Source organism: Oryx dammah, unplaced genomic scaffold, assembly GCF_014754425.2.
Source record: "Oryx dammah isolate SB20612 unplaced genomic scaffold, SCBI_Odam_1.1 HiC_scaffold_21, whole genome shotgun sequence".
Lineage (NCBI taxonomy): Eukaryota > Metazoa > Chordata > Mammalia > Artiodactyla > Bovidae > Oryx > Oryx dammah.
In genome coordinates this window covers 39,019,821-39,036,249 of record NW_024070205.1, presented here as the reverse complement: position 1 = coordinate 39,036,249, position 16,429 = coordinate 39,019,821, and the positions used below count along the sequence as shown (strand labels likewise).

The following is a 16,429-nucleotide window of genomic DNA, read 5'->3' as shown; positions in this document are numbered from 1 at the left end:
TGCCTTCTCTGCATTCTTTCCCTAGGGCTGGCCATTCCAGAAGATACTTGCAAGATTGCAAGATTAACAGCCTTTTTACTTTACTCTTTACTTCCTCACCTCCCCACCGTCATCTCTATTCTATAAAAGATCTGGCATCCAGACCCTGAGAAGATGGTTATTTTGGGACATTAGTCTGCCATCTTCCTAATCAGCAAGCTTTCCAAATGGAGTCTTACTCCTTGCCTCAACACCTCTTTTCTCAGTTAACGGGTCTGTTGCCTGGTTAGCAGGAGCTTTCCAGTGGCACTAATGGTAAAGAACCTGCCTGCCAATGAAGGAGACACAAGAGACATGGGTTTGATCCCTGGATGAGGAAGATCCCTTGGAGGAAGGCATGGCAACCCACTCCAGTATTTTTGTCTGGAGAATCCCATAGACAGAGGAGCCTGGTGGGCTACAGTCCATGGGGTTGCAAAGAGTCAGACACAACTGAGTGTGCGCATATGCAGTGAGCAGAGTGAGCTTGGACTCAGTAACAGAGAACACTCCACACATCCATTCTTTGATGTAACTTCTGTGACTGTTTCCATGCTTTAACAGCAGAATTGAGCAATCGTGATAGAAACCATAAGCCCACCCCCTCCCCAAGCCTGAAATATTTACCATGTGGTGCTTTATAAGAAAAGTTGGCCTAGCCCTGTTCTGGGGTATGAGTTTCTGAGACAGAGTGGGACCTGGCCACAGATCCCAGCTGAGCAGAAACCTATGCGGCTCCCGGGCACAGAAACCTTTCTGTGTCGCCTGTTTCCTATTTATAGGGAACATGCTTCAGCCTCCACGACCTTCCCTCAGTTCCAAAGGGCAGGTTCAGTTTTTGATCAAGGAAGGGAGAGGATGCAGAGACAAGGGAGGAGTAGCCAAGAAACACTAGTGCAGCCTTGGAGCAGAGTCCTGGTTCCACCTCAAGGGACACACAGAACAATATTTTGAGCCCTTCTACAGAACTAAAACTCCCCCAAAAGGAAGATGTTAACTACTTGATGAGGGCTTCCCTGGTGGCTCAAATGATAAAGAATCTGCCTTTAATCCCAGAGACTCAGGTTCTATTCCTGGATTGGGAATATTCCCTGGAGAAGGAAATGGCTACCCACTCCAGTATTCTTGCCTGAAGAACTCTATGGACAGAGGAGCCTGGCAGGCTCCAGTCTATGGAGTTACAAAGAGTCGAACACAACTGAGCAACTAATACTTTCACTTTTCACTTGATGAAGCATTCTTCATTTCAGAGGTCACAGTCTGATAACCTTGAGAATCAGAGAAGTTTATCAGGAGACCACCAAAGGCCAGATTAAAGGAATGTAGGCCCTTCACATACCCTGGACCTTATCAGCAACCCCACACTTGAACCTTTGCTATAAACTCCTCACCAAATCCCTCCCACACCATAGGGACACACAGTTTTGAGGGCACAAGCTGGCTGTGTTCCCCTTTGCCTGGCTAAGCAATAAAACTATTGTTTTCTACTTCAACCAAAACTCTGAGATTTGATTTGGCACTGGTGCACAGAGGCTGAGTTTTTGGCATCAGTAGGAAGTCCAACGGAGAAGGCATGGCACCCCACTCCAGTACTCTTGCCTGGAAAATTCCATGGACGGAGGAGCCTGGTGGGCTGCAGTCCATGGGGTCGCTAAGAGTCGGACACGACTGAGTGACTTCACTTTCACTTTTCACTTTCATGCATTGGAGAAGGAAATGGCAACCCACTCTAGTGCTCGTGCCTGGAGAATCCCAGGGATGGGGTTGCCTGGTGGGCTACCGTCTATGGGGTCACACAGATTCGGACACGACTGAAGCAACTTAGCAGCAGCAGCAGCAGGAAGTCGAAGAAATCACCGATAAAAACGGGTCTGGTGAGGGAGTGTCAGAGAGCAGGGAAGGAGGCTGAATGAATTCATGGGCCAGAGTCTCTCTCCCCTTCAGGCCCTGACATAAGGAAACCCTTTTGCTGGCAACCACCTCCGAATCCTCTATTCTGGAAAACTCCTGCTTATGTCTTAGGAGCCCTTCCCCTGAGCCCCTGGCTGTGGCCAGGGCCCTCCTCTGCTTCCAGCCCCTGTGCTCTGCTTGTTACCCAAAAACTGAGTTTGCCTCTTGGTGAGTATTGAACCAAAAGACACAACCAAGTCAAAGATCAGGAGAAGGAAGTATTTATTATTACTTCAATTTCTCCCTTTTATTTTTATGTATTTACATTTTTATTTTTATTTATTCATTTTTGGCTGTGCTGAGTGACATACAGTATCTGAGTTCCTCAACTGGGGATCGAACCTGCGCCTCTTGCATTGGGAGTTAGAAGTCTTAATCACTGGGCCACCAGAAAAGTCTCAGGAAGGATTTATGATTATTTGCAGTAAGTAAGGAGAACACCGGAGATCTTTCCACAAGTAATGTCCCCCTGAATAGAAAACTTGGGGAAGTTTTAAGCTAAAGTCACATGTATAGTCATGAAGGGACCTGAGCTGTAGGCAGAGTCTAAGTTTTTAAGTTGACTCTAAGTTGATTGAAGTTACAATGGTCAGAAAAGGTCAACATCATCATCCCTCAGGTTCTGTTTGATCTGGTGGTTGAGCATTTCAGGCTGATCTTTACCAGTGAAACAGAACTGGGGGTCTTTAGAACTGGTACATCATCTTTGCTATTGTCACTTCTCTTGCCCTACAACAGTCCTTTGCTTCTCCATTCTTCTATTCCCTTAAGATCAGTAGTTACTGAGGTCGGTTCAAGCACAAGCATTGTGGCTAGACTTAAGCTCACAAAATGGTTTCTCTTCTGTCAAGAAAGCCATGCCTTCTCTTTCTCCAAGGAGCCTTAACTTATCTGCTTACAATTGGAGTACCCAGTGACTGGGGCCTCCTGGAGGCCAGAGTCTTGTTCCCCTGAGTGAGTACGGGGCTGCTCATGCATGAGCAGATCTGCAGAGACCACCCCAACCCCAAGGGCAGGCTGAGAGACCAAGGCGATGGATGGGATGTGTGCTGAGGGCCTATTTGGAGGCCAGCTGGGTGGTTCTGGACAAAAAGCATTGTCCATTCCATGCCTCAGGAAGTGGCCAGGCTCTCGGCAAGGGCAACTGTAATGTGGGTGCTTCTGGGGTCTGGCACAGAATGGACTTATCAGACTCCAATGGCCAAGACCCATTCTCCCCCTTACCTTGGTGACAGGCACCAGGACCAAGGACACACCCCAGCTCAGACCTGAAGACAAAGCCAGCAGTCAAAGTAAAAAACAAATAAAAGGTTTATTCATAAGCAGGAATGCTGTCCAGAATACATACAGTGCAAACTCTCCTTGTCCTTAGGATCAACACAAGCCCACAAGCTGGCAAAATTGTTATCAGTTAGGTCAAATGGACTCCCCCCAGCACTTGGGCCCTAGACTGGCCAAGGCCCCCTTCCTTGGCAGAGAAGGTTCTTTTTCTGTTTGGGTATACACAACCAAACCCAAAATGGAAGCTGAGATTAGAGCAGCACAAGCTTTATTCATTGGTCAGAGAATGGAGAAGTGGGAACTTATTAACTGTTCATAAACAAACTTCTCGCCTTAATGGGGAGCCAGATTTGCTGTTAAAAACAATGGGGGGAAGAGTGTGAGGAATGATGGGGAGGCAAATGCTCTCGTTTTCTGGGAAAGAGGCAGGGTTTTCCTAGAAATGGGGTGCCACCTCTTGGGGTGCCACCTCTTTTCTGTCCTTTTTTGGTCAGTGATTCCTGGTCACGGCAACCAGTAGGTATGTCATTTAGTAGCTAATGTAGTAAGTTCAGTTCAGTTCAGTCGCTCAGTTGTGTCTGACTCTTTGCGACCCCATGAATCGCAGCACACCAGGCCTCCCCGTCCATCACCAACTCCCGGCCGTCACTCAGTGTCAACTGAGACTCGGGGCCTGCTGGAGGTCAGATGCATCTCCATCTTGGTTTCAGCTGGTTCTATCCTTTCAGCTCGTTCTATTTTTCTCTTCCTATAATTTCTTTCTTCATGTCCCAACCCTGTGACTTAAAGGTATATGTGAGTTCCTGTTCAAGGGAGGGGGTCGATGGGTTTTGACCAAGGGTCTAGTGGCTACTCTGGTAACAAAATGAGGCCACACCCAGAGTCTCCTAATTCATCCCCGCTCTGACAGCAAGGTGAGGTCCTCCACAGCAAGGTGACAGCAAGGAAGCCTGAGGTCCTCCCAGAATAGTCCACTAGAGGGCAGAAGTGCTCCACGGCTGCAAAAGGTCCAACGCGGTTGGAGACTGGCCAGTCCAGGCACGGGGACATCTTGATCCCAGAGCGGGAAGCCTTTCTTCACTGCAGGGTAATGGTTGGGCTTCTCCTACCCTCTAAAAGTTCAGCTGCCAAGTTCAAGTTCAGTGGAATTTTTCAACAAGGGATCCAAGTATATGGGATCCAGCTGTCTTCTCAAGGAGGCCCCCATCCCCCTTCCTTCCAGAATGTGGCTAAGGCCTCACTTGTCCATTGTCTGCAGGGCCTGGGCATATATTTTGGGGAGTGGGGGGACTCCTTAATGGGGAAGAATCCATCCGCCCAAGTGTTGGCTTCAGCACTTCAGTTCCGGGAAGGCCATTTGACCTGACAACACGGGTCACAGAACCACAACATACAACACAGACATGCAGACACAGGACCTGCTCTCAGCATCTCATGTCCACCCAGGATCTCAGCGGGCCCAGCACCAAAGCGGCTCTGAGGCTCCACTGGGACCTGGGACTTCAGGCACAGCAGGAGAGGGCATCGAGAGAAATAGGTACACCCCTTCGGGAGGCAAAAGAGGAAGGTCCAGGCTGAGGTAGGAGGAGATGGCTTCGGGGCCTCAATCATCTCCAGTTCCTGAAATTCCCTGATAGGAAAAGGTGTGGCCTTGGAGCCCACACTAGACAGTGGGGGAGGGGAAGCTGGCACTGTGGGTAAATGGGAGTGAAGGTCAAAGGCAGAGGATGCAAACTCTGAGTCTGGCTTTGTTTCACTGTGGCTTGTTTGTCTGCACCATGGTGCCTTTTTTTTTTTTTTTTTTATTGCCACAAGTTTAAACTGGAAGATTTCCGGTTAGAGGTTTGACATCTTAGCCGGGTCACAGCACTCATTCAAAAGGCTGCCTGCCCCGGCCCTCTGGGCATCCAGTTTTTAGCCCATGGTATGAGATGGAGATAGCAGGAGTGGATTTGGAGGTGGTGCTGCCCAAGGTCCTGAGCTAACCTGGGGGACCCTTATAGGGGTCGCCACCCTCTCCCCGCATAGAACCATTTGACTTAATGGCACATGGCCACCCTCACTGGGACCATCCTGCAGTCTCCCATTCAGGCTAAAGGGCTGTTCTTTCTCCACTATCTCTCTCCACTGATACACACAGCACCTTCCTCCCTGACAAGAAGCCAGAGCGGAGTAGAGTCCAGGGATTTAAAAACAATATTAATAAAACCCCGAAACAACAAGGGCTCCAGAAGCCAAGACTGCAGGACCGGCTGGGGGGCAGCTCTCAGAGAGGCAAGGGCTTGTTCCAGGCTGCCCAGCACATTTGTGTCCGCCAGGCTTCCAAGTTAGACACACACCAAGACAGGACCCATCATAACTCTCTCTGCCCCATTCTTCTGCCTGCAGGTGAGAGGAAGGCTGAGGCTGTGCACAAAGGAATTTGGCCCAGAAAGAGCCAGAGTCCTGGGGGAGGGGAGGGGCAGAGAAGCACCAGAGGTTGGGCTCCGCTCAGCGGTGACACAGCCCACAGCCAGCTGGGTTAACTGGGTTTCATTCCTGCATCAGGCACACCGAGTGGCAGGGGCTTCTCCTCCAGGCCCTGCGGCAGAGTCTCTGGAGCCCCCAGCTGGGACTGAAAGGGGCGTTCCTCCTTGGAGAAGGGGACCTGCTCCTCTTTCGGGGAGTTGGGGGTGCTGGCATCTGTGTCCCTCGTGGAGCCGGCCTGGGAGGGGCACTGCGAGCTGTGATCAGGGCTGCTGCAAACATTGACAATGCAGGTGACGTTGACCTGGGTCCCGTGGCCACCAGAAGATGCCTCTGCTAAACACAAGACAGGAGAAGGCAGTTGGTGGAGGATTCTTAGAGAGAGGAGTGTCTTCACAGCCTGTCTCCTGCCCAAGAGGCAGATTCAGACACATGGGAAAGAGCACCGGGCCAGGAGCATAGGCCCCTGTGCCAGCCCAGCTTTGCTGTGTACTTGTGGACAAGCCACTTGAAGCTTCATGTGCCTCAGTTTCTTCATTTGTCAAATAAGAATATCCTGCCCGATTTAGCCCATAGACAGAAGGCGCCAATCACATAAGGCAAGCGAAGGTGTTTGAAGAACAAAACACACTCCCCACAAAGAATCAGAGATTCTGAACTTGTGGCGGCCTGGATGGGAGGGGACTTTGGGGGAGAATGGACCCATGCATATGTATGGCTGAGTCCCTTCACTGTTCACCTGAAACTATCATGACATTGTGATACCCCAATAGAAATGAAAAAGTATCCATACTGATATATCCCCAATAGAAAATAAAAAGTTTAAATTAAAAAAATTTTTTTAATTCACTGCCAAAAAAAAGACTTAAAACAATAAAAATATCAAATAAAAAGCATTAACGAAACAAAACCAAAAAAAAGAAAAAAGTGCAGCCCCAAAGAAGCAAGGGTGGGGATGGGGAGCTGAAATCACAGGGTGGAAGGAAATTTCCACACCGTGCCTTCATGGCACCCAAATGTCACCCAGCGTCACCATGGCCTTTGCATACCGTGAATGAGACACCGCGGGGGCAGACAGGGAAGCAGGAGGGGGCAGAGACCTGAGGTTTACCCACTCCCACAGTGGGGAGAGGTGCTGGGTGAGAGGGAGAGAAGTGGGGTGCAGAGGCCAGAGACTCAGGCAGGGAACGGAGGAGAGACAGAGGGTAGATGGGGTGGGCAGACAGAGACCCAGGTCTCCAAAGAGGAAGCCACAGCACACTGGGTACGGAAGAGGTGTCGCTAAGAATGCAGGAAGATGAATCTAAGAGGTGGGCAAAGACCAGGAGTTTATGTTTGGATCTCATTTATTCATTGACAAACGTTTAGGGCCACCGGCTATGTTGCAGGCACTGACCCGTCCCTCACTGGGGAGTTCTCAGGCTGCGGTGGGGGCACTGGTGAGACCTCACACTGACGAGGGCGGGCTATGATGGGAAATGTCCCCAAGTCAGGTAGCAGGGAGGGAAGGCTGTCGCAGTCCTGCCCAGGAGATGCCATGCTCACCTCTAGACCAGGAAACTGAGGCTCAGTGGGTTAAGGAACCTGCTCAGAGTCTCACAGCACCAGAACTGCTGGGAAGGCATCTAGGAATGACCCAAGTTCAAGGTCATTCCTTGACCTGCCAGCCAGCACTGCCAGGTGAGAGGGGGAGATGCAGGCCAGTGGGCTTGGCCTCTCAGTACAAAACATGCCCAAGGAAGCCCCAAGCTTTCTGCAGGACTCCACCCAGGGGCCTTGTCCAATGTGGGCACTGCCAGTGCCCACCAGGGATGACAGTAGTCACACACCAGGCCCAGGGCAAAAGGCAGACTGTAAGCAGGGCACAGGCTTCTCCAGACCCCACACAGGCTCCACAGTCCTGATGCCTCAGTCCCAAAGGGATCAGACAACAGGCATAGAAGGTGGAGACCAGGGGTATCATTTACTCATTCAGCCCAACCCTGTCCCCCAAGAGCCCAGGGGTGACTTCTGGCTCTTCTGTTTATTGGGTGTGCCCTTGAATAAGTTGTTTAATCTCTGGGCCTCAGTTTCCTCATCTAATAAGATGAGGAAATAGAATGTACTGTATAGTAATAATATAACCATAACATATAATAGGGGCTTCCCAGGTGACTCAGTGGTAAACAATCTGCCTGCCAAGGGAGACTCAGGTTTGATCCCTGGATCAGGAAGATCCCCTGGAGGAGGAAATGGTAACCCACTCCAGTAATCTTGCTTGGGAAATCCCATGGACAGAGGAGCCTGGCAGGCTACAGTTCATGGAGTGGCAAAGAGTCAGACATGGCTGAAGTGGCTTAGCACACATAATATAATGACATATTAAAATGCAATATTAATATTGTGTATTAATAAATATATTATATATCATATATAGTAATACCCTATATAAAATACAATATAACAAATACACAACAAATATTATATAATTGAGACATTATAATATTAATATAGTAATTTATGCTATATGCTATATATTATATATAGCATTAATTTAGAATATTAATATAATGATTAACCCTCATATAAATATAATATCTATATGTAATATCATATTATTGTTGTTGTTATTGTTTAGTCACTAAGTCATGTCTAACTCTTTGTGACCCCATGGACTATAGCCCACCAGGCTCCTCTGTCTATGGGATCTCCCAGGCAAGAATACTTGGAGTGAGTTGCCATTTCCTTCTCCAGGAGGATCTTCCCAACCAAGGGATTGAACCTGTGTCTCCTGCTTTGCAGGAGGGTTCTTTACCACTGAGCCACCTGGGAAGCCATAATATTATATTATATGTTATATATAATATATTTTATATAACATTAATATAGATCAATATTTTCTTAATATATGATATGCAATATTTACAGAACATAGCATTGAAATATAATATTGTTATATGCCATTTTACATATTATATGTATTCTATAAAAAGACTCCTTGCCTGGATACCAGGGACTCAAAGAACGATCTGAAATGGTTTAGAAGGAAGGGTGCTTCTTCTGTGTGTGGGAGAACACACAGGGCAAGAGTTGGAGGTACTTGGTGGGCTCCAAAAACAGAAAGAAGCCTGTGGTTCAGTAGCACCTGAGAGGGTGGTGGAAGGGAGGCTGGAGGGGAGCCCAGGCTGGTGGTGCAGGGCATCCAGTGTCCTGCAGGGGCAGCCCAGGACTCATTGGCTCAGACAGAAACCAGGAAGAAGCATGGGGATGGGGAGAGGGGGTGGAGGAGTGGCAGGTGTGGGGGTGGTGTGCCCGCAGGGGATGCAGCCGGGGGCAGGGGCGGGGGGGAGCTCCTGCCTCCTACCTGAGCTACTGCAGCTGGTCCGAGCCTCCCCCGATGTGCTGGCCTTCTCCATGCCTGGCGACTGCAGCTGGGACCTGGTGGGGGCCCTCTTGTCCGTGTTGCTGGTCGAGCTCTCCAGGGAACTGCTGCTGGAGCTTGGCGCCGTGGTCAGCAGGTGCTGTTGCTCAGGGCCTGGGGCACCTTGGGCCTTGCTGGCGGGCAGGTGTGGCTGCATGGGGAGAAGGGAGTTGGGGAACCCATCAGCTGGCTCCTCACCCCCTCATCCCTCTCACCACCATCAGCACTTCACAGTTTACACGGCACTTCTGCACCTTCTCTCCATGCACAGCACTTTTAGGACGTGTGATTCTCTGTGGCTTCTATGATTAACCTCTGGAGTATGAGCCCTAGGAGGGCAGGGGCCACATGGCCCTGTTTACTGAACAATCTGAGAGGTGAGGCAGGTTTTCATCCTCATTTTGCATAAAGAAGCAGAGGCCCAGATAAGGAAAATGACTCTCCTAAGGTCATGGGGTGATGTGGCTCAGCCTAGCAGCCAAGGGCACGGACCCTGGAACGAGACCATAAGTGTGCAAACCATGACTCCATCACTGACTAGCTCTGCAACCTTGAACAAGTTACTTAACCTCTCTGTTCCTCTGTTTTTTTTACTCTAGAAATGAAAGAATAATAAAGCTACCTCCCAGGGTTATTGGGAAGATTAAATGACTGAAGTTTTGTAAAGCACTAACAATAGTGCCTGTTCCATATTAAGCACCCATCAAGGGTTTGTTAAATCAGGGCTCTGTACTTCCCTGGTGGTCCGGTGGTTGAGAATCCACCTGCCAATGCACGGAACACAGGTTTGATCCCTGGTCCAGGAATATTCCACATGCCACAGAGCAACAAGCCACAACTACCGAAGCCCACGTGCCTAGAGCCCATGCTCCACAATAAGAGAAGTTACCAAAACAAGAAGCCAGAGCACCACAGCCAGAGAGCATCCCTTACTCTCCGAAACTAGAGAAAGCCCATGCATAGCAACGAAGACCAGCATAGTCGTAAAAAAAACAAGGGCTTAGCAAACTACTGCCATGGGCCAAGTCTGGTCCGCTGCTGTTTCTGTACAGGCTGTGAGCTAAGAATGGTTTTTACATTTTTAAATGGTTTAAAAAATATTTAAGGAACAATATTTCATGATATGAAGTTACATGAAGTTCAAACACTGGTGTCCATAAATAATCGTTTTCTTGGCACACAGCCATCCCCATTTGTTAATGTCATGTCTGTGGCTACTTTCCCACTGCAATGTCAGAACTGAGAAGCGATAACAGAGGCCAGAGGATTCAAAAAGCCTACAATATTGACTGTCTGGACCTTTACAGAAAAAGTCTGCTGGCCCTCAATCCAGTGTAGACAGTCCTCTCATTTAGGGCTCTCAGTCTTGCAATCTCAGTGACACTTTGCAGATTCTATTTCCCAAGCTGTTCTGTGATTCTCCATCTTTTTCTCTTAAAACACAAGTCACAACAACAACCATAATAAAATATTAGCTGACACTTGAATCCATCCAATGCCAAGCACTGTGCTAAAGCCCTTCCAGACATTATCTATACAGCCCAATGTTATCCTCGCTTTGCAGATATAGAAGCCGAGGCCCAGAGAGGTTGAATTACTCGCCCAAGGTCACACAGTTAGGACATGGTGCCTCTGCGCTAAAACCTACAACATCGTTCTTGGGTGTTTGGGGTTCTGTCCCTGGAAGCTCAAGACAAGGTGCCCCATTTTCAGACACCTGTGCTAGAAATGTCACTCCGAGGTGACTGGCCACCTGTCTACAACTGACCAGGTGCACAAGCCCTTGCCTTAGGGTTCTGGGCGATCACTGGATTCTAGAAAGAAAAAGACCGAGGGGCCACATTCTCACCCCCTGTCCAGGATGAGAGGGTCCAAGGTAGATTGAGAACTGAGGTGAATGAGTGCTGGAAGGATGCAGCCAGGCAGGGTCGGGGAGGTGGGGTCAGACAGAGGTGGAGAACACAGGAAGGACTCAGGTGCCGATCTCTGCAGGCCCCAGGCCCCCAGTCCCCCTGAGCCCTACATATCCGAGGGCCGGCCCACAGACTCTCAGGCTGGGAGGATCCTTTGAAAGCAGTCCCCATGAGGCCACGGAGGCCCAGAATGGGTGAGTCCTTTCTTAGTATCCCGCAGCGGGTCCATGGCAGGGGCAGGGGCAGCCCCTCTTGGTGTACCACAGCTGCGTGCTTCCGACTGAGTCCTGCCTCCCTGGCTCACTGCCCTCGACTGTGGAGGAAGGGAGGGCGTTTCAAGTTCATCTTGAACCTTTCTTTGCTCAGATGGTCTGACCTTGGTATTGGTCCCCACCCCTGACCCTAGTCTGAGCGTGGACAGGCAGGGGAGCAGGAACGAGAGAAGAAACATCCAAAGGTCATCCCTCACATCACCCAGAGAAGGCGCTTTTCAGCCTGCGTCCTGCCTTTCTGTTGGTGGTAAGGGCCAGGCAGAACAGAAACCCCCAAAGGTCACAGCCTGCCTCCCTCCCCACAAAGCCACGAGATGCAAAAGTTCAGGCAGGCTCTGAGTGGAGCGGATACATTCTGAGTCCCGGGTTGGCACCCCAGGGAGGGATGGGGGGTGGGTACTGAGGTGGGTCATTCAACAAACAGGGTCCCAGTTAGCCTCCCCATCATGTCCCAGCCTGGCCCTACCATGGGCAGGAGCAGAGACCCTGGCAGAGCTGCTGGCTGGCCTGTGTCTGTATGTGTGAGAGTGTGTCCCTGAAGCTCCCGTGCCTGTAAGTATAGGTGAGAAAATGTCTGAAGCATGCTCACATGTGTGTGTCCATGTGTGGGGAGCACGTGTGCATGACTGTGAGTGGTGCAACTAGCGTGTGTGCTGGAGGTGATGAAAAGAGGCACTCCTGGGTCTGTGTCTCAGGCCACTCATTTGCTGTGTCACCTTGGGAAAGTTACTTAACTTCTCTGAGCCCGAGATTCCTGGGCTGTAAAATCGGGGCAATAACCACACTGCCTGGGTCGCAGCACAGCTGTGAGGCTAAGCAATGCTCAGTACTGTTCCTGGCCCATGCTTAGCACCTCATAAACATCACCCTCTTTATGAAACAAGAGCCTATGGATGAGCATGTCTGTGGGGGTGACTGAGCTCATACATGTGGTTATGCTGGTCTTTTCTGAACAAAGGGAAGCTACCGTCTCACCACGCATTGGTGTTACCAGGAGGGGCAGGGCAGTGCTGAGTCATCGTGCTCTCAACCCCATTGGTCTGGCCAGGAGAGTTACTAGGTAGCCGTTAACAGGACCACTGCCAGGAGGCGGAGAAACGGAGTGGAGTGCAGGCTGAGCACAGGGGTCAGGGCAGAGGTGTAAGCCCGGGGACTGAAGGGACTGAAGATCAGCCTCTAAGGGCAGTCCCTGCTGGGGATAGGGATGCCTGGAACAATTCTGAATGTCTGCTCTGGGCAAACAGGAGGGTGGGTAAATACAAGCCCTGCAGATTCAGAATGAGTTTCAAACCTGGGCTCTGCCAGTCAGCTAGTGGTCTAACCTCATGTGGATACCTGAAGTTCCCTGAATCTCAGTTTCTTCATCTGTGAAGTGGGGTGATGACATCCTGTACCTCACAGGGCTGTGTGTGAGGATGCAGGGCCTGGCCTGGGGCTCAGCCAGTGGGGTGCTGGAACCAGCCCAGACCTATGTGTGTTTCTTCCCGACTTTACATTCAGTAAGTAGCTTCCTGAAATCAGTCACAGTGGGAGTGTTTATAACACAGAAATGAGCAAACTCTATAAATCAGGGTTTGGGTCCTCCCCGACCCAGAGGGCCAATTACCAGTACACCCCTGGGCTCCACTGGCAATAGCACTCAACAAACAGCAGTGGAGTTGTTCACACTTGGTAAACACAAAACTGAGCAAACAGAAAGGGGAAGTGGGGGCTCTGGGCCACACCTGAGGCAGCTTTATTGCATCAAAGATTGGGAAATACTCAGTCCAGGAAAGAGAAGTTGGCAGTTGGGTGCTGGGATGGAGCTTAGAGGACATACTTATTCTATGGGCCACCAGGTCTCAGCTTGCAGAGTCACTGAATTGAAGCTAGAAAAAGGAGGGCATGGCATTGGCACACTGGAGGAATGAGAAATGGTTTGTACCTCCAAACCAGTGTTTCTGTCTGGCTTCCCTTGTGGCTCAGCTGGAATCCACCTGAAATGTGGGGGACCTGGATTGGGAAGATCCCTGGAGAAGGGAGTGAATGGCTACCCACTCCAGTATTCTGGCCTGGAGAATTCCATGGACTATATAGTCTGTGGGATCACAAAGAGCCAGACATGACTGAGAGACTTTCACTTTCACTGTAGGGCATGTCAAAAAGCACTAGCCAGGCATCCAGAGATATAATGCTGTATGACCTTGGGCAAGTCAGTTTCCCTCTCTGTGCTTCTTTTCTTGTTGGGACAATCAGGAGATGAAAGCAGTCTGGTCCCTACCAGGTCCAAAACCCTGTGTAAACCTCAGGGCTGAGCTGTCCTCTAGCACAGTGGTTCCCAGTGGAGGGTATCTGTCCTCCAGGGAACATTCTGCAATGTCTGGAGACGCTTTGGTTCTCACTCCTTGGAGGCAGTGCTACTGGCATCGAGTAGGGAGAAGCCAACGATTTCACTGAAAAAGCTATAATACATAGGATAGCCCCTTGTAACAAAGAATTAGCAGGCAGGTTTGAGAAGCCCTGCCCCAGCAGGACAGGGGACATGGAGGGAACTACGGAGTCTTGTTTCCTCATCTGTAAATTTGGGTAAAAAACCTGCCCTAGGGACTTCCCTGGCAGTCCAGTAATTAATATTCTGTGCTCCCAATGCAGGGAGCCCAGGTTCAATCCCTAGTCAGGGAACTGGATCCCACGTGCTGCAGCAAAAGATCTTGCATGCCACAACGAACACTGCAGGCCACAACTAAAATCCAGCACATCCAAAACAAACAAATAAGCAAAAAAAACACAAAACCTGCCCTGCCTACCTGGCATGGGGTTGCAGTACATACTGTGTACTGGCTCACCCCACACCCATTTCCAAGCCCTCTCCCTAGTTCTCCTCCACCATAAAGGCTAGAAAAGCAAAACACCACCTTTTCCAGCCTCCCTTGCAGCTAGAGGTGGTCACGTGATACCATTTGGCCAATAAGACAAAAGAAGAAATGTACCCAGGGCTTCTAGGAAAGGGTCTGATTTCCTGTAAAATGGCATCTGGCTGTTTCCCCTCTTTTTCCTGCCTCAGACTGGAGGTCACATGCGCAGTGGTGATCACCATCTTATGACATAGGCCAAAGGCAAGAGAATAAAAGCCAACACACTAAAGATGGCAGAGCCTGGGGTCCTGCTGGCCTCACAGAAGGATGCAACTGAATCATTCCAGCAATCACCAACACCCTGACAGAAAATACAGCCCTTTGAAGTCACCCTTAAGCCGGTCTTTCTGCAGCCTCCTGGGGCTCTGCATCCTGCCTGAGGCTGGACAGACCAACCTAGAGAATTCATCACTTCCTATGGGACAACCTGGTCCAGCAGGAAGGATACCATGGAGGCAGAGGGGGCAGGCAGAGGGGCACTCACCACCTTGGCATCTCCTTGCAGGCAGAAGGGCTTCTCTGCAGAGAGGAGAAAAGGGACCAGTCAGTAAGCAACTTCTTTAGATCACATCTTTTTTAACTAAGAGGTAGCATGGGACCCAAGCAGAAGGTTTCAGATTAGGCTCAGTCCTGGGGGTAGCAATTACCTACCAGACAAGGTACACAGAAACCCCCATACCCAACCCTCCAGCCGGCCTGACATTGCTCCCCTCCCCTCCCCCACACCCACCATTCTTCAGCCTGCCCTACTTTGTCCATACCACACCCCACTGCTCTGCATGCCCTTTCTTTCCTGTACTTATGTCTCCATCAAAATCTTGCCCAGTTCAGATGCCACCTGCTCCATAAGGGCTGAATCCCCCAGAATTCCTAGACAAGAATCTTGGACTCCCACCTCTTGGGTAGCCCTGATAGCATCTCACCTCTTACTAGATGAGTTAGTGGAAATGCCCTCTGCCCCAGGCTCTAAGCTCCTAAGAACAGGGTGTACCAGACCCAGCTCTGTCTGACCCATAAAGCTGTGCCCAGTGCTGGACTTAGAGGAGACCCCCCAGAAAAACTTCCTGAACAAATGAGGGAATAAACGGATGAAGGAAGGAAGGAAGGATGGAATCTTACTTTTTTTCTGGGTCATGATGACACAGTTCACGACGACTATCAGTAGCAGACCCAATGCTGTCATACCCACAATCAGTCCTAGAAGGAAAAGAGAAGTTCAAAACAGCTGCAAAAAGTAAAGTTGGGACTTCCCTGGGGGTCCAGTGGTTAAGAACCTACTTTGTAAAGCAGGGGATGTGGACTGGATCCCCAGTTGGGGAACTAAGATCTCACATGGCTTGGAGCAACTAAGGCAGCGTGCCACAGCTAGAGAGCCCTAAGGGCTGCCACTACGACCCAATGCGTGTGAAGTAAGTCACTTCAGTGGTGTCCGACTCTGTGCAACCCTATGGACTATAGCCTGCCAGGCTCCTCTCTCCATGGGATTTTCCAGGCAAGAACACTGGAGTGGATTGCTATGCGCTTCTCCAGGGAATCTTCCTGATCCACGGAACAAACCAGCATCTCTTATGTCTCTTGCATTGGCAAGTGGGTTCTTTACCACTAGCGCCACCTGGGAAGCCGCAGCCAAATCAATCAATCAATTAAATTTTTTTTTTAAGGAAACTCAAATGTACCAGGTCAATGACCAAAGATGACTGGGGCTGTCGCAGGCAAGGGACAAGCCCAGGGCAGAGACTCTGAAATTTGATCACAAAACAAACCAAAATCCATGCACCAAAGAAAACATGCCTGTGGGCCACACTCAGCCTGAGGACCATGAGTTTGAGCCCTCTGGTATAGTCCAGAAGGGAAACCCACAACACGGCGACCTGGCTCAGCCCACTGTCAAAGCCTAGAATTTCATCAGAAATGGCAGCCAGAAGACTATCTCCACTTTGAGATAAAACGGGGACCCTATGTCTCCCCACTCAGGAATTCTTAGTGGCATCACTAAATCTTGGAAGAAAGCAAGTCTCAATGCTACCTGCATCCCAGGATGGAGCACAGGGTCCAGCCCATACAAGCTCTCGGCAAGAGGGCTTAAGCCCTCTTAAGAGGGCTTCCCAGGTGGCACTAGTGGTAAAGAACCCGGCTGCCAATGCAGGAGACATAAGAGATGTGGGTTCAGTCCCTGGGTTGGGAAGATCCCCTGGAGGAGGAAATGGCAACCCATTCCAGTATTCTTGCCTGGGA

The 16,429-nt window shown here is 50.1% G+C and overlaps 1 protein-coding gene across 2 annotated transcripts in view; it reads right to left on the bottom strand.

The window, feature by feature from the left end:
- Positions 1-3,255: 3,255 nt before the first annotated feature.
- Positions 3,256-16,429, bottom strand: part of TNFRSF1B (TNF receptor superfamily member 1B) — a 34,786-nt gene continuing 21,612 nt past the window's right edge. Inside the window, exons 7-10 of one of the 2 annotated variants that reach the window (XM_040263467.1) lie at positions 15,314-15,391; positions 14,679-14,713; positions 9,059-9,266; positions 3,256-6,051 (exon numbers count right to left, since the gene is read on the bottom strand). In XM_040263467.1, coding sequence (XP_040119401.1) covers positions 5,771-6,051; positions 9,059-9,266; positions 14,679-14,713; positions 15,314-15,391 — 602 coding nt within the window. In that variant the 3' untranslated portion in view covers positions 3,256-5,770. The remainder of the gene's footprint in view (positions 6,052-9,058; positions 9,267-14,678; positions 14,714-15,313; positions 15,392-16,429) is intronic. The other variant, XM_040263468.1, reaches the window with a different exon arrangement.